Source organism: Clupea harengus, chromosome 5 (assembly GCF_900700415.2).
Source record: "Clupea harengus chromosome 5, Ch_v2.0.2, whole genome shotgun sequence".
In the NCBI taxonomy this organism is placed as follows: Eukaryota; Metazoa; Chordata; class Actinopteri; order Clupeiformes; family Clupeidae; genus Clupea; species Clupea harengus.
Window position 1 is genome coordinate 745,533 of NC_045156.1, and position 26,968 is coordinate 772,500.

Sequence of the window (26,968 nt, forward strand, 5' to 3'; positions counted from 1 at the left end):
ATTAGGGTGTCAGGGCAGCTGTGTTGTGGCATAGAGAGAGAGAGAGAGAGAGAGAGAGAGAGAGAGAGAGAGAGAGAGAGAGAGAGAGAGAGAGAGAGAGAGAGAGACACACGCTTTTAAGAAGGGTTGCTGGGATGCGTACCCGAGGAGTAGGACGCGTTCCGCTGGCTGCGGCCGTATGTGGAGGACAAGGTTTGGTAGCCCAGGCTGTGCTGGGAGCCCCGCTCGTAGTCGTAGGCACCGACCTGCTTGGGGCCCGTGTTGCGGGAGTACCAGCCGCGCAGGTGCTCGGCCACCAGGGCCTTCTGTATGTTTTTGGTGATGTTTTCGTTGCGTGAGGGCGGCCGGTTGTTCCTGGGCGGCCGCAGCGTGGCGTAGGGGTTGTTCTGCGATAGGCTGTGCTGCGATAGGCTGTGATGCGACAGGCTGTCCAGCTCGTCGTTGGCGTAGCTGTGGTAGGCCTCGTGCGGGTGGTAGGCCGTCGCCTGGTGATGCTGCTGCTGATAATGCTGCTGATGCTGCTGCTGCTGATGCTGCTGCTGCTGCTGCTGCTGGTAGTAGCATGACGATGTGTTGACGCTGTAGTGGCCCTCTGTCTCGTTCTCGTAGGCGTAGGCCCCGTTGGAGTAAGGCTCTGGGTCGGCTTGGGAGGGGTATCCGGTGACGTAGTAGGCGGTGGTGGTAGGCCGGGACGGGGGGCGGTAGGCATCCTGCTGGGCCAGATTGGGCATGCTGCCAGAGTTGGCGTAGATGTTGGCGCCGCGGCGCTGGCGCCGTCGGGCACAGGGCATGTGGATGGTGCCACCGCCGCCGCCGTGGTGGTGGTGGTAGCCCGGGGCGGTGCCGTACTCCACGCTGGACTGGCTGGTGTAGGAGGAGCCGTCGTCCAGGATCTCGGTGCTGGTGCTGCGGCGCGGCACGGCGAGCACGTGGGGGTTGGGCTGGTGCGTCTCGCCCTCCATCAGGAAGGCCTGCTGCGACTCCAGGCTGCCGCTGCGCTGGCGGAAGTGCCGCGGGGCGTCGCCGTAGCTGAGCACAAGAAAGGAGAGGGGGGGGGAATGGGGACCATTAACGTCACGTTCCCAAATGGTGCCTCACGTGGCAATAACACTGCGCTAGCAATGCTGTGCACTCTGCTTGCCTGATTTATTTATCCATCATCAGAAGATCTATCCCTCGGGAGAACACTCAGGCTGTGTTTGTGATTCAGCAGTGCTTATCTGTGATGTGCTACGTTCATGAGCTCTGCCTGAGTTGGGGCTATAAAGCTTCGAGGCAGGCTGACTTCTACAGGACATCACTTGTGGACTACACCAGTGCCTCCATACAGCTGTTGAATAATTAAAAGGTGCTGTGGGATGTGGGAAGCTGATCGGCTGTCCTCAGCTGTAGTGAGCTGAACTGTGATAAAGGGAGGCTGTGTAGGAGCAGCTCTCCTCTAGAGCATTAAGCCGAAGGCGAGGAGTGTGTGTGTGTGTGTGTGTGTGTGTGTGTGTGTAGGAAGGGGGGGGGGGGTTGGGCAGTGTGTACTGGCCGTGTACAGGAGAGCAGTTTGCTGCGGTCAGCTGACCGAACAGGCAGGCATTACTTGGAAGGTTATCTGGGAAGAAGTGAGGGTTACAGATCCCATCTGCTGGGTGGGGTCAGATGCCAAGCATTATTACAGGATAGTGTTGGAGTGGGGTTGACGGTCAAGCATGCAGTCTGGTGGACAATATCTGGGGGGCAAGCTAGGGATTGAGGTATGGAGGACGATTTTTAATATTCTGAGCTGCACTTAGTTGTGTGTGCAGGTGTGTGTGCAGGTGTTCAGGCATATGCAGGTGGGGATGGGTGTGGAGGGGGAGTGTGAGTCAGACCAACCTAAGCTGGTTGCTGCTGTAGGCGTTGCGGGTCAGCACCGGCGTAGGAGGCATGCTGCGAGTGTCGGGGGCCAGACGTGAGCCAGGCCTGTACGGGCTGCTGTGGCCAGACACAACATCCCGGTGAACATCCCGGTGGTGGAACGAGTCCTGGACTTCGCCGTAAGGTAGTCTGAAAGTCAGATAAGAGAAGTGCTTATGAGGCTCGCTTCTTACAAGTGAGGACTTTATCGCTGGTGGTAGCTGTGGAAGGAAAAGAAACAAATAATAATAATAATAATAATAATAATAATAATAACTGCTATTATTATTATTATTTTTATAAAATCAGGGCACTGCATGTGCATGATACACCTCCAGCTTTTGGTTTACACCTACATGGGTAATTTCATTGGTCAGTGACCGGCCTCATTATGGTGCACGACACAAATCCAATGTTCCTGTTACTGTCATTACTCCTTATTAAATAAAGCGGCCTGGAACTCTGTTCTCCCTCTCACACATCAGCGCACTGAGGGTTCTTAACAACACTTCTTCTTTTCTTTCTTTCTGACGAACTCTCCACGCGGGCTTTCTCCTGCGCGTAACTGCTTTAGCCACCTTAGTTTCTGGGCTCTCTCCTTTCCCCTTGTGATTGTGTGCTTGTGAGCGCCTTGGCAGTCAGGCCACGGCATGCTTCTTCCACTCTCTATTTTTAACCCCGCGCGCGAGTGCGTTTGGGCTGATAAGAGCTGATTGTCGAGGCGTCTGGAAGGAGGGGAAGGAATGCTGCCCCTGGTCTAGCCTGGCTCTGCAGGTCTGCACTAGCTCTGCTGCGGCTTACAAGATCTCTCTGCACATCACCCTGCACAGAGGACACAGACCGGGCACGCTCTGTGGCATGCTTCAAATGAGCACTGTGGCTTTGTCTAGTGTATGTTATGCCTGGGATACAGCACGCAGTAGCACCATACCCCACTAGTGTGCCTCAGCAGAAAGCAAAAGGACTTGGTTGTGCCAAGAGCATAACATTTTTAAATGAATACCAATGTTATGTTGTAGTAAGAAAGTATTCTTCAAAGCCATGCAGGGCCTTACCTGTGTAAGTTGACATCCTGTAGCTGGTCGTTAGTAGAGGCTCGTCTGTCAGTGTAGTACTGGACGCCTAGGCTCTCAGAGGGAATGGGTCGGTCCGAGTACTGCACCGAGCGGGACCGCTGTCTCTGGCCAATCAGCGACTCATCTGAAACCATCAAGATGGAAGACAGCGGATTAGCAGAGATCAGAAGTTAGCAGGAGATAGCATGATCTTGTATATGGGGGGTGGGGTGGGGGGTGGTGGTGTTGTACAGAGGTGCTATATTTCAGAGTGAACAGTGACACGAGGTTCACACTCACCGTCGTCCAGGGTTAAGCTGTCTGAGAGCGAGCTCAGGTCCGAGGGGTTGGCCTCATCTGAGAAAATACCTGGAGGTGAGTGTCTCAAGTACAGACAGTGCCTTTGTTCCAACACATCATTCTAGTTAACTAGTAAATACACACAGGTAAATGCCAAACAAATGCCGACAAAATCTCTTATTTTGCTCAGTTTAAAAATCTTTCTTTTTTTTTTTACTGACATTACCAGGACAGACGTTACTCCAACAGCACAGCTGCTTAACAGATCTCTCAGGACTACTCATATTCTGCTCTCTCACCTATGATGACGGAGGCCCTCTGAGTAGGCGTCTTCCCAGTCTTTATTCTGTAGGCGTTGATCTCGTCCTCGATCTCCTGCATCTTCCTCATGGCGTCCAGGCAGTTTCTCTTCCTCTTCTTCTTCACAGTTTTGCAGAGCTCACCTTCGTTGGCCAGCTTCAGTGCGGCCTCCACAATCTTCTGCTGCAGGGCAAACCGGCTCTCCAGGTTTCTAATGTGAGGGTCCTTCAAAAAGAAAGAAAGCAATGGCAAAATAAAATGAGATACATTTTGGTATTAATACAACGGGTACGTTTTCTTACTGTTCAGGCATGCCAAAAGATCAAAACTTAAACCAGAATGGATACAACTTGTACAACTGATTCTTGGTTTGCATCATATTTTGTCCAATTGACAGGACAGGCTCTAATTAACCTGTAGTCATCTCTCTCCGGTGAGGTTTTTGCCTACCTTATCGTAAGGGAAGAGATTGTCCAGTTTGAAAGTGGTCCCTACTCGTTTTCTGATGGTGGGAGCCACTTCTCCTGACTTCAGTGGATATTCTTTTGGCAGCCTGCCTGTCAGCTCCTGATGAGGGGACAAATAAACAAACAAAACCTTTATCTCTAGCTGAGGGCATTTTAATGATGGGCTGAAGTGAAAGTAACACATGGACAGGGGTGCTTACGGCTTCTCTGAGGCAGATCTTCTTGAGCTCGTCCAATTTTTGAGACAGGTTGTCCTGAAGATCCTTCTCTTTCTTCTTAAGGTCAGCAATCTTTTCTTGTTTCCTATCCTCATTTGCATCCGAGTCTGCAGAAAAGGAAAAGGAAAACTCAGGCCAACTGCTAACGACAGACTGCTGCATAGATATATCCACACATTTTCATTGTACTGTCAATGACAGCTTCTGATGACACTTACCTGTCGAGATCAGGCTTCCATTGCTAGCCATGATGAGCTGATCTTTGCTCTCCATATTGACCAGTTTAGTGATTCTGGGCGCTCCGATCTCCGTCAGATCCATGGCGATATCACCCAGGCTTCTGCCTGTGGTTAATTTGGCCTTTCATACAAGGGGACAAAAAGGACAGACAATGAGATATGGGGGAACAGAGGAAGGGGAAGAAAAAAAAAAGACAGAAGCATGGTCATTACATCATCCTAACGACTCTGCAGAGCTATAAGCTTCAATTTGTATGCCTCAGCCTTAAAGCAGCAGGGATCCCATCAATCAGCCACGCGACTATTCCTGGATGAGGGCTGCCAGGCCATCTGCCTCTAAGCAGTGAAAGCTGCGTCTCACTGCGGCCAGATTAGCGCAGGGAGACGCTCGCCGCACACTCACTCGACTTCACTTTCTGTGCGCGCGCCAAGAGTGCTAATGAAACAGAGTCTAAACAAACGAGGACTTAAAGAAAAGAAAAACCAACATCTTGCGCTAATCCACGCTCACTTTTACCGCTTACGACCTACGAATTCAATATTTGTGCGCTCAGTCACACATGACGGAAAATGCACAAGCTATGCATTAACTTCTGACTTCCTATGTGACTTCTCTGTTGCAACTCTGCTGTATGAGGAAACGCCTGAGAGAGAGAGGTCAGGGGTATGGGGAGTGCTGATGGAGATAGCCCAGGCTAACATCTGATAAGGACTGTGACAGATGATGGACACACCAGTAAAACAACACCTACACACTGCCATGCAGAGGCAGCATGACCAACAATAGAGTGGGGCAGATGCGCGCGCACGCGCGCGCGCGCGCGCACACGCACGCACGCACGCACGCACGCACGCACGCACGCACGCACGCACGCACGCACGCACGCACGCACGCACGCACGCACGCACGCACGCACAGTTACCAGGCTAACACATACGGGTGGTCAGACTAACTGGATAACACACAGACAATCCCAGGCAACAGGGCTAGCAGTGGGCTGCACACTCACTTTGCTTTGCTTCCTGTCCAGATAGAACTGGTGCTGACTGATGGCCATCACCCAGATGGTCTTAATCAGAGTGTGGCTGGCATACCAAGAGTGGATGACCAGTCCGCTCTGCCCGAATGTGCGCTTGGACACCTCCCTCCTGTGGATTAAGAAACACACACACACACACACACACACACACACACACACACACACAGAGAGAGAGAGAGATATACTTTAGGAGAGTTATGGGAAACGCAGAATTGGCTCCCCACTGCATGCCGACAACAACACAACTGCCACATCAGAGAGACGACTGCTTAATGAGGTACAACGGAAACGATAAAGCACGAGAACTTTCTCAGGAAATTCAATTCAGTCTGAGGCCGTATAGCATAGTGGCATCCACCGATGGCAGTCGATGCATTGCATTTAAAAGGTCTTGCATCAGTAACTTCTAATTAATTTCGAGGCGGCAAGAACCGCGCTGCGCTCTCCAATTTGTGTGCAGCGCGGCGTGCAGGTCGGAATGGACAGACACCGCTGCAGTCCTGACGTGGCATAAAAAGGCTAAACATTAGGTTCTTGTCATGATCGAGCTGCCGTGGTGCAGAGCTGCCGTGGAATGAGTCAGGGGCAGCAGGTGCTTTCTCCCTGGCTTCGAGGACTGGATGTGAATCATGGAGCTGAACCAACATGGCTTCAAAGAGCAGCAGCAGAGCAGAACAGAAGACTTCCGGTGTGGCAACATTCTCGGGGTCGTGCTCACCTGTGGGGATCGTTGACCTCGACCGCAAACTTCTTCTCACGGAAGTACAGGTTCTCCAGCTGCTTCCACTGGAACAACTGCGGGAGACGCAAGAAGACACACACAAAAAAATTGCTTACAAAGAGAGACACACACACACACACACACACACACACACACACACACACACACACACACACACAGGAAAAGAGCTCTGGGGAGTGCAGGAACAAAACATGAGATGTGTGGCTTGATAAACAGCTGTCTGAAAACAAACACTCACATCCTCCAATTTTATATTACAACATTGGCCTGAAATACACACAAGAAAGAAAGAAAGAAAAAAAAAAAAAAAAACGAATGAACTCTCGATCTTGAAAACAGGGTCTTGAAAACAAGCAGTAATAATGCAGGTATGAGGCCAATTTGGCATGGCGGGCTTTAATGAAAAGAGTGAGAGCCTTGTTGAGTGAAGCGCTCATTTATTTCCTTCTTTCATCCCTTCATCTTTTTCCTGCCCAAAGGGAGGATAAGCTCTAAACTCACCACACACCGTACACAGGAACGAGAGGGGTTGGGAATAAAACTACACTAGGCAAAACATCTGCTGTGAAGAAGACTGGCCATTCTTTGCAGATTTAAAGCCCCTCTTTTCTGAGCACGTAGCCACTCTCAGGCTCACAGCGGGCAGGGGCTCCGTACCCAGCGGCACCACCAGTCTGGGGCTGGAGATTAATGGGGGGACGCTAATAAACATTCTCCGCCAGGTACTCGCGCTGCGGCGGTGTGGGCTGAGAGGCGGGCAGATACGAGAGTGAGTGTGGTCGACGCAGCACTTCATCTCACTGTGCCACGAATGCCTTGGCTAAAAGCGGCCGCCTCAGATGAAGCAATGCATCTTTGCAAACGGTATCAAAATATTTAAACACCAACTGACATGACCGGCACAAAACTCTCTCCATGTCCCTCTCTCTCACATGTTCCATCAAGGACACTTCACTTGAACCCTAACAAAGTGACACACTCATGCTATAAAGTGAACAGAGAGCAAACAAACATTCTTTTGCCTATCAGCAGAGAGCTCTATTATGTTACAGGCAAAAGTGGCTGATCATATCAGAAGCCCAATGGATATGAAGAAGCAAACAAATAAAGAACATCAGTTCCAGTTCCACTTACAGTGTTTTTTGAGACAGAGAGCTTTGAAAAGAAATGGAGCTCAGTGAGTGGCTCTTGAGTCCCTTGTTAGTGCGCTGGGGTCGTCCTGAATCGTCCGATAGAGTTTCCCACCGGGCTTCTGCTTCCTCGAACAATACACTCTTGTCTGTTCTCAGGCAGCCCAAAAGGTGTTGCAAGAGTTTCAGCTGAGCTGGCCCCACCCCCACTTTCTACCTCCTCCCTTTCTTGTGACATCATAGGCACCTCACTACATGTTCATCCACCTTGAGCAAGCTGACCCCCCCCCCACACACACACACCCCAACCCCCCCCCCCCCCACACACACACACACGCGCACACACACCCCACTAGCTCTCTCACTTTTCTCTCCTCCACCTCTTTTCTCTCTCAGACAGTGCTTGGCTCTCTAGTGCCCTCGCTTCCTCGGAGTCAAAAACCAGCCGAACAGGTTACTCTCACACAAAAGGAATTCTACCTCCTCTGCTCTCTCTCAGTCTCAGCCTCTCTCTCTCCTGGGAAGAAACCATTTTGTCTCTTTTTCAAGCCATTTCCCTCAGCAAGATTTCCAGATTAGGCCTCTGTAGCCATTCAGTTTTAGCTCTTCATACTCAATGTCCTTTTCATTGCTTTACGACGCAACATGCCAGACCACCCCTTGTTCATGAGAGCCCTCCTTGTTTATATCTACCCTCCTATACTTGCCTCCCAGGGCAAGTATGTCAGGAATCTACTACTTCCGTCTAATCATTAATGGCCAGACCTCACCGGCGTGGCTTCACTCACCTCCACACGAGAAAGCCAAAGCATGCCAAGGCCCCTGAAGGACCTGACTGCCCACAAGTTCTCACCACTCATCTGTACCAACCAATCGTGTGGGATAAAAACAACAAACTAAAACAAGCTCAAACAAGCTACACTTAAAACTATAAAAAGTATAAACCATAAAAATGTAATATACTATTAGATTAAATATTAAGTAAAAGTATAAACTGCAAATAGTAAGCAGACGATTAACATATAGGAGGCTTGTGGCCACACCTTCACATTCTACATAGTGACTAATTGAATAACTTCAGCAACACGTTTCTCTGTCGGGTTTTCTCTCTGATGGTGAGAAGGAAAAACATTTCCACATCACTGGGGGTCAGTGGCCTGTTTTCACTGCATAATAAATGAGTTATTAAGGCTCCCACTGAATTCAAAGCATGGTTATTCCCCACACAAAGGGGCCCAGTGGCCTCTTCACTCCCCCAGTGCCCTCCCCTGCGGTGTGAGACAGAGAGCCTCTAACCTGCCCCTGTATTCCCAGAGGACTATGGAAGCTTACATTAACACCAATATCCAGGGGATTTAAGTGCACAGACCCGAGGCTTCTCACACATTTTCACACACAGACCATTCGTCCTCTTCCCTAAACATGAATACTCCATGTATCCAAACACGTATCCTCCACGTTTCCACGTGCATAACTGGCAGTGACACACAATTAAAGTATGCCAAGGATTTAACCCACCCACAAACTGTGCTTCCGAGCCAAGGAGTACGGGAGGGAGTTTGGCAATGATTAAAAGAGAATCACCAGTGGCTGCACCAAGATGAGGGGGGATTCCAGTCATATGTCGGGCACATCTTTATTTTTTTAGAAATGACTTTGAAATGCCAAAACAAAAAATATATTTATCTGCCAAAAAAGTACATTTCATACAGATCAAGAGTTATGTAACCTCTTCTATCATCACAGCAGTGGGTGAGATAAGTCCTCTTCTTCACAGAAAACAGGTCTCCAGGTAGATGTACATTCACCATCAAACTAGAGAACAAATTATTCCCAAACAGCTCCCGGATATGCACCAGCTCAGAACATTCCGATCCCAACATATCCCAAAACCACACTAGGCAAACTCAGGGGGGTGTGTGTGTATGTGTCTGTGTGTGTGGGAAAACTCATTCACTCTTACTGCAGTAAATCTCCTCACCACAGCATATGTGTCAGAGGTCATGACTCACACATCCACTCCAAGTGAGTGCTGCCCCACCCTTCCCCACTCTGACCCTGCCTTGGGGCTGCATGGTGGTGTTCACCCCTGCCGAGAGTGACAGCACTGGGGGGCATGAACCTGTGCCTCTACATCAAACTCAGAGAGAGGCTCGAGGCAGGGGGAGGAGGGGGTGTGCTGGACTGGTAGGATAACTTCTGGTTCAACACTACACATACAAGTTCAGCCACTCTGTGAAAAACGATGACTGTTTGTATTGGCATCAGGGAATGAGGTAACGCACGCAGTCAGGTGACACACACAAAACCGCATACGGAACGCGAGGGCACACCTCAAATATTGTCACAGGAATATTCAGTGCCAATGGCATGTTTTATTCCACTGACTCACAGCTAAATCAGACAGCTTTATGTTTGAGATTGTCTGAATAAAAACATGACTGTGATGCTCTGAAGCCACTAAGGTCACCAGTGAAATTCCAAAAACTGACAAGTTCTATTCGAGTTCCTGCTCATACCACCAGACATAAATAGAGGGAGAGGACAACATGGCAACATTTTATTACAGTAGCAACTTTCGTTGCTCAGCCCTCACGTCTGGGAAACAGGCCTCCATTTTAAGAGCTCTTTAATCTGGTGGCGGTGAGGTTTCTGTGGGGAAGAGCCCATCCGCGAGATCCTTCCTCAACCCTGCTCTTCTGCCCCCCTACTAAAGTAATTGTGCTTTATTGCTTGATCAATTGTTTGGCCTGAGGGGAACACACAATAACAGGCAGCTTTGCATAATGAGCTGAGCATGCTGGGAGATGAGGGGGTGTGTGGGGGGGTGGGGGCTGGGCTAAGTTTGGTTTGGGGGGCACTTGGGGCCATCTGAACACAAAAGGCTGCGAGCCTTGACAGGAAACACAATCAGTACAGGCCAGCTGACAGGCCGCTCTCTAACGGGGATTGTATTCTTTCAAACATGAAAAGCGACAGAATACAGGACAGAGAGAAAGAAAGAGAGGGAGACAGAGCAGGCAGAGGAGAAAGAGAAATAGGGTACTGAGGAAAATGACTACACCCCTTCCCCTTCTGGTGCGGCCTATCAGAGTGAAACTAAATTGGGGTGCCCAACGGGCAGACTCAGCCTCCCTGTGTGTCCTCCCCTGGCAGACTGGCACCAGTCCAGCCTCTGCTCCGAAGCCTCTGTGCCACACTCCCTGTGGTGCTAGGTTATTGCACTGGGCAGGCTGAGCTGAGGTGAGCCTACTGGGTCTCCCTCTCTGGAGAGGAGCAATTCCCACCATTTGCAAAACCCTCTGCTCAGGCTAAAGGTTGTAAACTAGCAGCTAGTAGGAATGCGGAATACACATCCACGGATTCACTCTGGATTCATGCGTCAAATATCACGCTGGTCGTGAGCCAATAGATTCACAAGATCATCACAACATCCTGCCTGACTTGATAAGTCACGTTCCTATTTCGACACAATAAAACACCATTGTGTGCAGTGATTTAGTGCCCATTACTCAAGAGCTGCACACACAATAAAAGGCACATGTTGGCACAAGAGGCCATTTTTCAACCAACAGATCACTTTCAAACCTTTCATGCCAACAAGTCATTCCCACCCCCTCTCATGCACTCGTTTTTTTTTCCCGCCACTTTCCCTGACCTTCTCCATCTACAGTCATGGAGACACTTAGAGGCTTTGTTCACCCTATTTACAGTTTGGTCAAAAATTAACCCGCTGTGCTGGGGTTAGGGGACGACACAGAGAATGCAAAGAGCAAAAGCAACCACAAAAACAGCCATGGGTTGATTAATGAGTAGAGGGCTGCCTACCTTTCGCGGTTTCAACTTGTCCTGCTGGTCGTATTGGCCAATGCCTTTGTAGCTCACCCCCAGCCACCAGGGAATGCCTTGCTTGTCCTGTGGAAAGAGAGAGTAGCACCACAAGTTTCTCACTACATTAGCACTTTCTTTTTAAAGTGGCACAGTCTGCAAAGAAAATACACAATTACTGGGGCAATTATCCCATTAGACTTGCAGCATTAGCAACTCTAACGACCAGCGCGACAAAGATCTAAAGATTTCAGCAGCCTCCACTCCCTCCAATCCACAAACTCTGGGAGTCATTTTAAGAGGCAGTGTTTGATCTCCTCTGACTCTGTATGTTAAAAAGCAAGGCAAGCAAATGCCCCCCACAGACTCATTCTGGGTGGCTGCACCACAGAGCTAGTGGAAATGTGTTGCTAGTCAAATACAGGGACGTGGACCTCCTCATTTTTAAACCCTGGAAAAAAAATATGTATCAAGAGTCTGACTGTGTTCTTACCTTCACTTCATAATAATGAACTCCATAGTTGGGGAAGGACTGCACCGACGCCAAGTACCTTTGAGAGAACAGACAGCGGAGCGTGAGGCACGGCGACATTAAAATGCCGTCTCTCAGACAGTGTTATGGGGGCAATGGGCTTTCAGCTACAGTCATTCACAGTCCTGTGTCAGTGACATCAGTAACACCATTGATTTCCTCCAAGGGCCTTGATGGGGAGGGAGGCCATTGATCAGCTCAGGGCCACAGGCCCAGCGCAGCCACAAACGACCTTGTTGGAAAGCAATGGGCAGGCACACAGAGTGGAGCACTGTCACTCTCTGCTAGGCGGTGGAACAAGAGGTGGGTCCGTCTGCAGCCCGACGGACCCATTCATTAATGATACAATTTGGCAGACGGGCGACCGGATCCCTGCAGCAAACAAACAGGCGGGGGGGGGGCTTTAGTAGCGACCAGCCAGCAACAGGGCTGAGTTGGTTTTATGAGCACTGTTCTAAATGGTGAGGCCTCGTTGACCCAGCATCCTTGAGTGCACTCCAACGATTGCGCTCGGACCGTCCACTAGGGGAATGAAATAGAAAATGAATGACTTCACTCACTTTACGATGGCTTGTCCGCGGGTGAGCCCTTTCAGCTTCTGGTAGTGCTCGATAACGCGGTCCTCGCTGCGGAACAGAGAGCGGACAGAACACGGTGAGATCATATCCTAAGCAGAATTAGTTGTAAGAGGCTTAACGTGTTCATTTGATGTTTTGTTTTTTGCAAAAAAGAAGAGAAAAACCCCCCAAAAAACAGGCTGTTTTAACAGAAATCTCTCTGAGGCGTCCGTGCACAAAATGCCATCTGGACAACTGGTCGGTCAATCTCACACATGCTGCAACAATCACCCGGGTTGGCCTGACCCAACATCACCCCCACTCTGCGTGTGTGCGTAAAAACACACACACACACGCACAGACACACACACCCACCCACACGCACGCACGCATTCAGAGTGAATTGTTGCAATGCTATCTGTTCAGCTGTTAGTGGACATGCGCCCTCAAATATGCACCACATGCAAGCACACGCACAGAGGTACAGAAACATATACTCAGATCAACACATGCACACTCACACATGTGTAGACTTGTGCTCAGTCTAACACAAAGCACACACACACACACATCTCTGTAACTCAAATCTGCCCACTGATCCACAGCCAGCTGCCTGTTCTCATTAGAAGAGCCCCCTGATACTGCACTGATTCAGCCAGGCCCTGAAAGGAGAGGAGGTCTGTCCAGCCAGGGGATGCCCCTTGTACAGCTGGCAGCTGGTGGTGACGAGGGCAACACCACCCAGCGCATGCACCACCGCTGGGCAGACATCATTAACACGTGGGCACGCCCTTAATTAATTAGGCACATTTGAGGTAAAGGAACTGGCGGGCCTTGGCAAATGGCTGTGCATCTGAGCGCCTGAATCACTTCAACACTCGTCCAGGTGTTACAATGAGGGGATTATACCAGGGGGTTGGAGGCGTCTGCAAAAGTACTCAAGGAGCCAGGTGGCTGTCAGCATCTGCAAATGAGCTGTGTGTGCTGCTAATATGTCCTGATGGAATGCACAGCTTACCAGTATGCCAGAGAAGGGTGTTCCGTCAACACTTTGGATGGTAGGGTGGGAAGCTTCTTCAAGTCCTCTCGTGTGCGTTCATCACTGCAAATAAGCCAAGATCATCCATCAAAACCAGATGCAATGAACACGATATGAAAGCCAGCATGGGAAGTTTTTAATAATCATAACCTTGGAGCCAAAAATACTTCCAGCCATTAATCTTGGGGACCTGCAAGCTCTAGATTAATAATAGATCTTGGGTGCAGAAATATGACGTGACGTAAAAAAATAAATGTTATGTAAAGTATTTTTGTGCTTTCATGACATAACAGCATTAATAGAAATTCTGGGTCTTTAAGGGCAAAGCTGTAGTATAAAACTTGTATCTGTGTGATTGTTGATGCTGGCTAAAGAAATATTCTACGTTTTATCTGGGCTCTCTATTAAAGTTCTTCTTTCCTCTTCTAAGTAAACAAGGTGTTCTTGCTTTAATGGAATTAACGTTCACCTGTTCATGCAGGCCATTTATTCCAGCTAGTCTCTCACTCTCCATTCTTTAACAGGTGTGTAAGAAACTCGTGATATCATGTTTTGTGATACTGTATCAGTTCTCAAAAACACTGCATCGATTTTTAATTAATAGTTTACATGCAAAGATTCACGGCAGAGAGCGGTTCATTTTGTATTGCAGTGTTGTAGTCTATCCTTCAGCCATTTGACTCTTCCACTCCAACATAACAACGTCAACTTAGACAGGAAGTAGCGTAAGGACACATAGTTAATGTTTAACTAAATTTGACAAAAAAAAATAAAAAAGCAACATACATCGCCTTCCATCAGATTATATTGAATTGTAACCCCTTCATCATATCGCCAGATTCACAGCCCTATTCTCTGAGTGAAGGACAAGCACAAACCAGTACAAGGAGGGAACGTATGTTCTCCATATTCCCTTATCCACCACAAGCTCTAAGATGCGAGTAAAATATTGCAAGCATATACAGGAAGAGATAAAGACGGAGATTTCTTTTAGAGAGACCACTGGTGTCTTATCTCTCCAGACATAATGTGTTGTATGTCACTGTCAAGGTTCTGCGAGAATATTAACCATGAGTCACTCAATACACAGAGGAAGAGAGCAAAGTGCCTTTCAATTACAGGTCAACAGAGAGAGCGCTCGCTTGGCAGGGCGGTGTACTGCAAAGGCTGACAAAAGCTATTCAGGAGTTTCTGGCCGTCCCTGCTGGGAGGAGAGATGTGCTGCACAGCCGAGGGAGCGCATTCAGAAAGAGGACCCTCACATGATCAAAACAGCAGGACAGTTGGCAGTTTGGAAAACATGCAGATCTCAAATGAGTCATGGTTGGCGTCAGTGGCCTGTGGTGTTTCAACTATCAACACATTTTGTACTTTGGTAGAAGAAATGCATTCTACAGAGCAGCCACAGATGAAAATATATATTATTAATGACCTGGGTGAATGTATGATATTTGCAGGCTTTCAAACAAACAACGACGCCATGACTAATGTCTACAAACACGCCCACACACGGAGCAAAACACACCCTAGGAAAATGCACGTTTATCAGCCAAGGCTTATCAAACTGGGAAAGCCAGGAACAAGTTTGGGAGTTCTAGTTCTCTTCCTACAAGAGAGTGATTCATGTTCCCCATCTGACACAGGACGTGATTACATGTGAAATTTTATTACGAGCAAAAAACGGCTGATGATTATGAGAAGGGCAGGGGAGGTGGGCTAGGGCGGGTCTCCAGAGGGAGCCCTTACTCCCGACACCCCTGGCAGAAACCTGGAACTCATTACGCCGTCTGTGTTATCTTTAATGCAGACTGGGGGCAGCTCCTACCTCCACACGCCCCTGTTAAGTGTGCGGGGAGAAACAGTAATGGATCAGCTATTTTAGTGCCTCTGAGGCTGGGAGCCACCCCCTGCCAGAGTGCAAAGGCTAGATGTGTTTGCTCTGCCAACTTCCAGGGGTTAACAACCAATCTTGATATGGATACGGTGCAGAGTAAGGCCAACATACAACGGGACAATTATTTTAATTCAAGTATAAATATCACAAAGCAAGACAGCTTTACTTAACCTTCAAAGGTTATTTGGCCCCCAGGTCATAAACAAATGCCTCCTTAAAGACTAAACACATCACACATCTCAACTCTTTTCCACAAGTTCACCTTCTTAACAAAGGGAGGCAGACACTCCAAAAAATGGGAGTTGAGATGCACATCAGCAGTGCGAGGAGTTTGATTTGGACCAGAGAGTGTTGACATCACCACTGCCCCGTCTGACGCCTGTTGGGTTTGCAAACGGGGAGATGTCTCGGTTTGGTGGAGTTTTCAGGAAAGCCTAGGGGTGGGGGATTCCAGCTCCCACACACCTAATCTCAGGCTTTCGGGGCTGGGCCCCAGTCCATGCATGTCTACAGCAGTGGATGGTTTATGGAAGGGATTTGCAAACGTTCATCCATGCCCACCCTCCATCCACTCCCACAACCCGGAAAAAAAGCAAGCAAGGCCATCGTAAGGAGGAGGAGAGAGAATAAAAGAAAAGAAAAAAACACCTCACAAGTAGTGACTACATCCTCAATTAACTCAAACAAGGTCATTTTCACACTGGGCTGCCTTAACCAACTTACCAGTGTGGGTTTAACAGCACTGTCAGAGAGTATATTACACACAGGCTGAAACATGAGCTCACGTGGCTAATATTTCCAAACAGAACTATCCATGCACTAGGAAAACAAAAAGACATAACGGCCTTACAGCTGGGTTCACATGTTAGATATCTTCACCACAGGTTTAAGCACTTAAACTTCCTAAAAAGTATAACAAGCCAATTGTGCTTTGCCAACCATTTTCACACATATATGAATCTACCCTACATGCTCACACCATACAATTCCCAACAGTGCACAAATCTTTGTGTTCAAATAATACACCGGGGGGCCTCTGGGGTGCCAGACGGGGGAAACACACACAGGTTTGCTTTGATGGCAAGGCCAGTATATTTGTAGGTCACCACAGGTCTCCCTACCATTCAGGACCAACATAATAAGTCAGGGTCAACATAGCAATCTAAAACCTTCCACTGTGTCGATGTTTAAAGGACATCAGCACTTTTTCAACCACACTTCTCAGTGCCCTACACAAGGTGGGACCAACAGGTAAGATATACAGACACAATCCATTTTTTCAATCAAAGCAAACAGATGGTATTATTTCCCCTATTTCTCATGTGTGGTAAACATCAATGTATCCAGAATAAGACAGCTCACAAGAAGTAATACAAAGGTCCAATAAAAATCAGCAATCGAGCAGAGTGACCTGATGCATAGCTCAAAGCTATAGCCATGCCAGAGACACACAAACATGGGATAAACTCATCGTTGGTGTTACAATACAGCAGATCAACTATTCATTTTAATCAGCTACTCTGATGAACAAACACCCATGCAAATCTCACAGAATGCAGGCAGCTACTGCTAGCCCACTACTACTACTAGCTAGCTACTGATGAGTTGAGGTAAGTATGTGAATTGTCAGTTGTTTTTTTCACGCAAGTGAGAAACACATAGCTTGCAGATCCCCAATCGTCTTAATACTGATAGCTATAGGCTACAATAAGAACGAGCACCCAATTAATGCAACAAAAAGCCTATAGAGATTAGTGATGCCACAGAAGTCTTACCTTGTGTAGTCCCCATTCGCCTCCTAAAATAAAACACAAACATTTAGTGAAGTAAAAAAAAAGGTGTCCTTTTTGAATACCTGGACCAACAGAGGCTGTTTTTCCCATCGTTGTGTATTCCTTCATCCGTGTTAACCCAAACTACATGCGAACATTTGACATGGTCCCCTATTGTGCTGTGAAGTAGCCTGGTCAGTGCAGCAGCCCACTTAAGGCGCTTAACTACCAATCACGAGGAGAGTATAGACTACAATATCACCACAACAGTTACATCCTGATTCCCTCCTCCTTTAAATGCAAGTTAGCCTAAATGTACTGTGCTCCGAAACCTGTTGCTGAAATGCGTGGATTTGGGTTTAATTAAACTAATGGGAACATACAAACATCATAAATAATCGATGGACATACACAGCAATTTCATAGAATAGGTATCCATAAAACAAGAAGCAGTAGCCTATACAACTAACATTTTATTGTAACAAACTAGATTGTAGATGAATGCATCGCTGCCTGTGTTGATTCAAATGTTGCACGTCGTTACAGAGAGCATGCCTGCATCGACTGTCAAACTAGTCTTGGGAAATCGTTAAGACTCACTTACCTGCAGCGCATATGCCGCTAATTTGAATACACGACCACTCTCCAATTCAATAAGTTCCTAAAGCAACAAAACAAAGTAAAAGAAGACAACGTAAATGTCGATATTTCCTAATCCTTCTCAGTGTCCTATCGGAGTTCACTCTTCCCCCCTTAGGAAATTGCCTATCGCTACCTTCAGGTTCCACTACGGTGGGCGAGACCATTTCTGCTGGCGTTCGGGTTGTGACAAATAACTGAAACTTCAAGTTACTTTCCACAAACAAGATACGTTTAAGGTCAAATACATACCAAACATACTAACGTTTGTTATTTTGTTAACGTACTTAAACACTATAAAACGGGACCCATAAAATGCAGGGAGTTTGAGTTTTTAAAGTATACGGGACGGGCTCTATGCTGAGTATGGTACGGTCGAAGAGCAGGTTGAATTTATTGTTCTGACTAACACGAACAGAAATTTGCACTCGGTTGAACTTGCAACATTAGGGATTCAGTGACGGATATTCGAATATAGGAATAGTTGTTAAAGAACTTTAATAATAGCGAGATAACTTCGTCCCACTATTGTTAACAGGTCAATCTGGACTGGACTAATGTCTGATCACGACCAGTCCCCGCGACCTCGCCTTCTAGCCTACATTGTCGGAGGGGGCTCGGCAATTCCAAAGTAGGCATCCCTTCTTAACCTTAGTCAAGAACTGACACTGGTATCAGATGCAGCCTCTCATCTGAGACCAATAAAGAATGTTTTGATAAAACATTATGAACACAGGACCAATCAATTGTGCTAAGGATTGATCCTCACTGCACTTCCATGGCATAATCAACAGGATAATAAATGACAGCCTATTGTGTATCATTTAGATTTTAGAGAAAACCTAATTCTATTCAATGAAAAAGCACCAGCCAGCTACATGGAGACGTTTGTGAGGGAGAGAGATGAAAATATTCTGCTGTTAATGTTATTTATGTATTTTAGTGAAGTCTGAGCAACTGAATGGGTTGTCCATAGCCAGCATTTCATGTCTCGGTCCTTTTAGCCAGCCCACTCACAGCTCTTGTTACTTTGCCTGGCGCAGCACACCCTGTCCATCCCTAAATTAACACAAACTCGCCTCAATATTTTACGCCAAACAATGAGCTTTTGCAGATGGGGTCCCCCTGGACACGTTGACCTGTGAGATGGTGTACAGGTCTCAGAGAAGGGGAGAGGAGGTGAATCGGCACATTGTTCTTCCTCACGGCATTACACTGAAGCATTTTAGAGAAACAAATTAATATATCAGTTTTTTTGGGGGCGAATTCATGACCAAAACCAGGCCTGTTCCCTGCTACGGCAACAAGTCCTTTGTCGACAAACAGCCAAACAACGTAACAAATGCAGCAGGGGTGAAGTGCTGAGCGAAGTCAAAAAGTGAGAAACAGGCCGTCTCTGTGCTGGAATAACTCTGGCTTAAGTGTTTCAAAGGAGGAGGCTGGAGAGGGGCCAGCCGGACTTGTGCCGTTGCTTAGCGGAACGGCTCTGCGAATGCCTCGTACACAAAAGCAGCTTCATGGCCGCCAACTGTGTTTTTGGCTCGACATGCTCGTTTAAGACGCTGACATCTGGAGGCACACTGCCTTGCCTTTAAAGTTTCTGAAGCCACCCCTAAACGTAGCCAGGGGGGCCTTTGGGGAGATTCCCCAGCCCCCTCACAAACAGCTCTGCACAGTTATTGGACATGATTTATAGAGCATTAGTCATTTCTGTACTCTGTCTTGCTGTGCTGTAATGCAATGCTGATACAGCACATCAAATTAGGTGAATGTTTTGTCCACTTACATTGAAGACACAGGACTTGGCATTCAGGAAGAACAGTTCCACAGTTGTTGTGTCCTTCAGAAATGTTACATTCTCAATGTAAAATCTGTGAAAGTACAGAATGTCACAATAAGAACAAAACACTACTTCATTTAATAATGTCTAGATGTTCAAAACAACCGCATGTTATACAGCAACTGTCCAAGGCCAACTTTTATAGTCTTGGTTGTAAAGCAAATACTGGCTCAATGTTGCCCTCTAGTGGCTACTACAAATATCAACACGATCAGCATTATGGACAAATATTCCAAGTGAATGAGCTCACCACTTCAATAGGCATTGCAACTAATCTAGCAAACCTGAAGCTTTTTGGGTAAGGCAGAGCCTGACTGATGAGGAATATATAATGTACAGAGACAGAATGAGACTAAACTCACCTCACAAGGAACTTCAGCTCCAAAGGGCCACTCTTTTTGGAGAAATTATGCTCCAGTACTCTTCGGTCCAGCTGAAGCCAATTACTTTGACCCCTATTAAATAAAATCAAAAGGTTATACAGCAGATATTTCAACCACAGCAAAACAGAACCTAAATTAAAAGACTGTTTTATTAAATCATATATGCTTCAGAGATTTAACAATTTGGGCCTATGTAGTAATGACAAAGTATTACATTTGAGTTTAATGACTTTTTTAAATGATGGGTATTGCTCATTATGCCTAGTATTTTAATGAGTTGAAAAGACTTAATGAACTTAAAGGATTTATTTCCCTTTGAAAAGATTTTATAACAGTGCAGTAATTCATAATTACAACAACATACTTTTTACACAAGATTCCTAAAGCTGTATAATTTGGAGAGCAATTCTAGTTAAAGTTCTTGTGATACATACAGTTTCAATAAAATGTGAATATGAACAATATACTTCCAGGGTATGAGAGAAGCATTTCAAGAAAACGAGTTAGTAGATACGACACTTACGTCTCATCAGTGAAGGATATCCCAAAGTATTCCTTCTCTTTGAGGTTGAAATGTGAAGCAACCAAATCCAAGAGGTCACGGGACAACAGCTTAGGCTAAGACAATTAGAAAGACATCACATCAGCATACCATGAAAAAGAGGGAATGTCTGAAAAACCTCAAATGTGTCAATCATCCTTCAGGAACTAAAACTAAATAATCAATCTCATTACCCATTGCCTCTTGTTAAAAAGATTGTCATACAAAGTTGTCATGCAAATTGGTTCATCTCCGATCAAACAGACAATAGTGAATGTGATATATCACTTGAGAATCAAGAGAAAGTTTGCACAAAAGAGGGACAAAAGTGTACCTGGACCAAGAGTTCCAGCTGCCTGTCATCCAAGAGACGCACCTGGCCGAGTCGCCCCTCTGTCATCTACAAAGAGAAGAGCAGAGAAGGCTTAGCATCATGGTATCCCTGCTCAACACAGCAGCAGTCCAGTTGTCTGTCACAGTCTCTGATTGAAGAGCTAAGATCCCCCTCAATCGAACCTTAAGCTCTTTATACCTCCAATGAAGAGGACTTAATCTAATGAAGCTACCATCACATGCCCTCTAAGAAACCACCATGGCTGGGCAAAGGCTATGCAATTGACAAACAGGATTCCCTCTTATTGGGAAAGTGGATGAGGGTATGAAACAAAGACGTCAGCAGAAGATAACAGGTATTCTTGCATTAAGGGTGGCCTAAATGTCTTTCCTGTACATGGAGTGGCATTTAAAGCTGACACGTGGGTTTATTTCTGCTATCTTTAGCAGCATAAAAAGATTTGTACCATCCAGTTTTGCTTTCTTCAGCAAAAAAAAAAAAAGGACTTTAAGACAAAACATTTAAATATAGTTGTGCATATTACCAGATAATGACAACATACACAGCAAATCAATCCAAAAAGACTACCAACTCTAAATCTATAGTACTGCTAAATTTGTTTTGTTTCGACTCAGAATTGAGATGGCGGGTTACATGGGGTTTCCATCTGTGTGACTAAACACAATAAACCATGTGGTTTCCAAATGCTCTCATCTGGCCTGGCTGGTGGAAAGTGGAGCTCCATATTAGGAGAGTAGCCTCAGTGAATGGGGAAAGTCTCTGAGCTGATGCACATCCACAGTCCATTAGGAAGGACCAATGACTGCATATAGAGTGTGGGATATACAGACTCTATAGACTCTCTTTATACAGACTCTATATACAGTCGATGGGAGGGACGCCAAAGTCCTCTTGCCACAACTACGCAACACTACAAAGAATTTTACACTTCCTGTTTGGCATTCAAGGCTGACACAATGGCCACACTCCATCACTAGTACAGAGTTATTGCCTGCTTAAACTGTGGTGTGTTGTTTTCGTGCATAGGGCAGACAAATTGTCACGCAATCACGACAAGTCAGGCTCTTTTAGAAAGAATAAACCTTACGTCACAACAATAGGTTTTTGCTATAAACGTAAAAGGTTGAAAACAGTTGAAATCCTTCAATTGTGAACTAGTATTACTTATGTCAACAAGGGATTTTAGCTGTTCAGATTTATGAATTTTATTGCTAAGATAAGATTTACTGATATTTTGCCACCAGTCATCCATTTTGAACCTAATTAACTTGATGAAGAACATATACACCAAACAACCCAAATTATCAGTAGAGAGTGTCATTGAACTCCCAGTTAATCAACACACATGATCAGTAGAGAGTGTCATTGAACTCCCAGTTAATCAACACACATGATCAGTGGAGAGTGTCATTGAACTCCCAGTTAACCAGCAGACATGGAAATGCTTGTCTGACATCTCATAGAAGTCACCAGTATCTCAAACATCCAATAATCCATGAAATTATTTGACATCAAAAGCTAAAATTGTGATACTCCATACCCAGAAACTGAATTAAGAAACACAAAAGAGAAATTGTACTGCACAGCTTTGAGAAACCGGGTGTAAATCTATGGGTCTACCCCCATAAAACAACACAGGATTGAACGTAATCCGACTAAATAGAGAGAATTATTGTAGCTGTTAATTATACAAGCACCATTGTCTAAGAAGGGATTAGTCACTATAGTAACCCTTTAAAGGATTGCGGAGTGGTGCGTAGCACGGTCCTGAGCGAGGGACAATTATCAATGCAGCATTGTTCTAGCCTGATGACATCAAACTATGCTTTCACACCAGCACTGCTACTGGGAGCATGAGGTCTACCCACTTGTTGTGTACAAGTTCAGTATTAATGATATATATTGTTTTTTTCATAAAAACATTTTCTACAGTACAATCTCGTTCAATTTCAATCCAAAGCCTTTTTTGTTTTGTTTGTATATATGATTGTATCAATATTAGTTAATTTATGTATCCCCCCCCCGACACACACACTATCCTATTTTGTACTATTGCAGTACATTCACTAACCTGTGGGTATCTTATTTTAGTTAAGTCAGAATGGTGACCTTGTGAAAAAATTAGGTTCAGTCTGACTGACAACTACTACCAGGTTCATACTTTAATGATCAGCACCACACACCAAAACAAAAGATCTAGGGACATTCATGAAAGTTACGCAGAGAGAAAGATTAAGGGGAGCCATTCCTGTACGCATGAGTCCACTGCTTTTGAGAAAAGTTGCCCATGCTGAATGGGGTGAGGGAATGGTGGTGGGGGTGGGGGTGGGGGGGGGTCATGTGATGCGTAATGGCCATGGCAGAGGGGTCACCCCCCCTAAAGCTCTACCTCAGGGGCAGGAACTTCAAACAAAAGCACCCTTCACGTGACCTCTGAGCCAGTGACCTGCCTGCTCACAGCGGCTCCCCACCCAAATGCCCCAGGCTTCCTTGTGGATACTCACTGACCTAGTCCTGCTAGAAATAGGACCAGTTAATGCTTAGGCCTCCCACACATTAACACGCGTGCTAGCTAACATTTACCGCCAATATGACAGATGAATCAAAGGATAGTGTTTTTGACAATCTATAAATGCAATATTTATACAAGTAATGAAGGAATCAATGAATTACAGCCTCTTAACAACGAGAAAATGAATAACAACCTTCTCTACAACCCGGGATATCTCTGAAGTGTGTGAAGATGAGATACATTTCCATAACCTGAGTCCAGAAGTGACTGAAAACAGACTTGTTATCTGAGGTGCACCGCGTGCTGGTATGCATGCGCAGAAGATCAAACGGTTGCCTGCGCTGTCTCACAACGACTTCCATATGGACCATAGCACGCACCCTGGTCCAAACACACTGGACTGATGCACAGCAGGAACAGGAAGAATCCCCAACCTGAGATGCCCTGGGAGAGGAATAATCAGTCATCGTACATGTGATCAATCAATTAACGTCAAACTTCTTTTCCTGCGGTCCACATAGTGGCTTTCCAGACTTTTAGACTGATCCGTTTGTTCCTATTGCTTTTATATCAATCATCAGCACAACAGTACATGAAAGGTGGTTGTGGGGCCACCAAGAAGAGCAGGACAATAAGCCACATCATGGCCTGAATCCAGTATCATATTTAGGAATCTGATGCCAGTACCCTGGAGCCAAACTGTCAGCCACTAGCCTCAACTTCTAAGATACAAGCCTCTAGACAGCGATCTATCAGAGTGAGAGAGTGAGAGAGAGAGAGAGAGAGAGAGAGAGTGCATTGAGACAGATGTTCAAAAGCTTCCTCTCTCCTGTGTTTCCCTTTTCCACGTTTAACAACATGACAACCCTGAACACTGCTGCTGCAATAGCCATTGTGCTGAGCAGCAACAGACAGAAGAGACACAACAGCAGGTGGTGCTGTGTGCAGATAAAGACCCCGAGACCACACTGAGGAGCCCCAGCTGCATGGCTCTTACCACCAGCCACCACCTTCAGCTCCATCAAGATGGAAGAAAGGAAATCAATACACCCCATTCCCTTCAACCCACCACCAAAACGGAAGTATGGATTCTTCCGTCCCTCTGCTGACGTTGAGTAGATTGGCCCCTGACAGGGAGAAAGCGTACCTGGTAGACGTCCCCGAGGTGGCACCACGTCTGCAGGAACCTCCTGCAGGGCTCCAGGCCCCGGGAGTAGCATCTCCTCAGCACCTGTTCGGCCACAGTCCACACACACTGGCCGGTGCTGGCCAGCAGGTCCACTCCACACATCAGCCCCTGAGCCATGGCTGCTATTCCCTCAGGAGCTTAGCACAGAACAGCACAGCACAGCACAGCAGAGCTGGTGTACTCTCCTCTATTCTTCTCCTTCTTTCTTCCTTTCTCTCTGTCTCTCTGTCTCCCTCCCTCTCTTGTTTGTCTCGGAGGCTGATGTAAGCTCAGAGAGAAGTACGCCTCTGGAGCCCCGCTTCAGACGCCAGAGGCTGCGCTCACACTTTTCTTGGCGGGCCTCCGTCCAAGACATCCCCTCAGAGGGAGCCAGGGAGAACATAGGAGGGCAGGGCCCGGAGCAGTACACACACACACACACACACACACACACACACACACACACACACATACACATACACAGTCAGCCCCAGACAGACCTACTCTGCCCTCTGCCCACAGACACACACACACACACACACAAATGCATACACACACACATAAACACAAACACACACACACACACAACACACAAAGGACATGTACGAAAACAATTGTGGACACACACGCATGCAGCAACAGCCCGTCCCTTCCCTGCCTCTCCATAAACAAACACTGTGGTTTCTTTCTGGCTCTCAGATTGGTGCTTTTGTTTCATTTTTCACGAGAAGCTCTCCACTCGTAAACGTGATATAACTCAGAAGCACTGCCCTTTTCTGTGCTTTTAGGGTGGATGAAGAAATTAATTACATAAGCTGTTTGTTAACATAGTTCCTTCACAGTACTTACTGGATTCTATTGGTTGTAAAAAGTGAGGAGTGTGATATTGCTGCTCTCCAGACCTGTCTCCAGACATGTGACTCAGTGAGGATCTGAAGGTCACTTTCACTGTGCGTGTGAAAGGGGTGTAGTTTCCTACGGACGGCAGACCTCTCCACCCATAATATTCCACAAGAACACTTAAAATAGGCCCTTTTTTAATTCCGACCTGCCATGAATACAGGATGACACATTACGGCCAAGAGCAGCACACTGGAAAACTCACAATGAGTGGAGTGGAACATTTTCTCAGTCATATTTAACAGTGAGTTGAAACCACATGCACACTAAAATTGCCTGCGAACATCAGGATACACAGCAAAAGAGAGAAACAATGGGAACAATTGAATCACATCTGTTTTCCCAACTCTCCCATTTAGGATTGTCTCATCTGGAAGCAATATCCGGCTACTGACTCGTGCCTATTCAAATTCTTGAAGTTTGTTGTTGAACCCTTTCTGAAATACACAAAACAGGTCACACAATGACCCGACTGTGACCACAAACTATATGGAGCAAAGGCATCCTCTCATGCCGCCCAGACGAAGAGGACGAGTCGGATCATTACCGTAATGAAATGACATAGAGCAAGTGTGTGCGATCGACTTACAGCGTGGAGTTACTGGAGTGGGAGAGCAGAGTGGATGAAATGGAACAGAACTCAATTTCAATACACCTCGGAGGAATAAATCAATGCGGCACTGCTCTCTATGAAAATGGGCCAATCAATGGCCAAGAGAGAGGATGAACAGCTGTGGGGGAGAGGAGGCTACCGGGTGACACCGGAGTCACACCATGGCACAGTTCCCTCCGCACGCATGTATGATCGAGCCGTCGAGCACTTGTGCATACTCAGGAACAAGCACACTCACTCACGTGCACACACTCACGCACTCACGCACGCACGCACGCGCACACACACAAACACACAAACTCACACACACATTGAAACACAGGTCAGTCATTCAGAAGCATAAGTTACACCAACCATGACATCCACAGCTGTGGGGAACACAAACCCAGCATTGTCCCACAGATGCCATCATGAGTGCATTATTATGAAACAAAACAGGCCGCAGAGATAAGGGCATGAGGGTGCCGTTATTTCTCATGGAAAAAGAGCACTTGTCTATGCAGCAGCCCTAAAGCCATAGCAGGCGAAGGTCTGACCCTGTGCTAAAATAGCCATCCATTGGGTAAAACTGACACTCTGACACTCGTGCGTTTTTATTTAATGGTGACAGGGTCAGAGGTCGAAATGCACTGGGGGAATTCTGAGAGCTGCTAACGACATTACCCCTCCACTGCTGCGGTAATAAGGCTAACCAAGGAAGCCACAAAACAGATACACACCGGCACAGAGACAAATGAAGACACACACACTCACACAAACACACACACACAAACACACACACTCTCTCATTGTCTGGCCATGTGTCCAAAATACTCGGAGGAGTAACATAATTAGTGTAATATAATTGTGTAGCCTGATGTAGAGGGTGTGTTCTGCAGTGTTCAAAAATGCTCTCGGTCGAGATGAAGCGGTGAGACCATTGGACGTTCACATAAAAAGACATGAAAGCATATCAAGGATGACAATGCTGAACAAGATAGCACTGAATATAAAGACAGTGTTCTATTCTCACGATGTTTT

At 46.6% G+C, this 26,968-nt stretch overlaps 1 protein-coding gene across 1 annotated transcript in view; it reads right to left on the reverse strand.

Annotated features, from left to right (window-relative positions):
• frmd4ba (FERM domain containing 4Ba) overlaps positions 1-24,605 on the reverse strand; it is a 28,529-nt gene extending 3,924 nt beyond the window's left edge. The window contains exons 1-21 of the mRNA XM_031567220.2: positions 24,415-24,605; positions 20,735-20,800; positions 20,383-20,477; positions 19,839-19,931; positions 19,423-19,507; positions 17,602-17,658; positions 17,001-17,023; positions 13,311-13,394; positions 12,296-12,361; positions 11,697-11,754; positions 11,204-11,290; positions 6,222-6,298; positions 5,474-5,612; positions 4,443-4,584; positions 4,207-4,331; positions 3,990-4,106; positions 3,539-3,764; positions 3,240-3,296; positions 2,940-3,084; positions 1,864-2,034; positions 143-1,029 (exon numbers count right to left, since the gene is read on the reverse strand). Coding sequence (XP_031423080.1) covers positions 143-1,029; positions 1,864-2,034; positions 2,940-3,084; positions 3,240-3,296; positions 3,539-3,764; positions 3,990-4,106; positions 4,207-4,331; positions 4,443-4,584; positions 5,474-5,612; positions 6,222-6,298; positions 11,204-11,290; positions 11,697-11,754; positions 12,296-12,361; positions 13,311-13,394; positions 17,001-17,023; positions 17,602-17,658; positions 19,423-19,507; positions 19,839-19,931; positions 20,383-20,477; positions 20,735-20,800; positions 24,415-24,573 — 2,959 coding nt within the window. The 5' untranslated portion in view covers positions 24,574-24,605. The remainder of the gene's footprint in view (positions 1-142; positions 1,030-1,863; positions 2,035-2,939; positions 3,085-3,239; positions 3,297-3,538; positions 3,765-3,989; positions 4,107-4,206; positions 4,332-4,442; positions 4,585-5,473; positions 5,613-6,221; positions 6,299-11,203; positions 11,291-11,696; positions 11,755-12,295; positions 12,362-13,310; positions 13,395-17,000; positions 17,024-17,601; positions 17,659-19,422; positions 19,508-19,838; positions 19,932-20,382; positions 20,478-20,734; positions 20,801-24,414) is intronic.
• Positions 24,606-26,968: the final 2,363 nt, after the last annotated feature.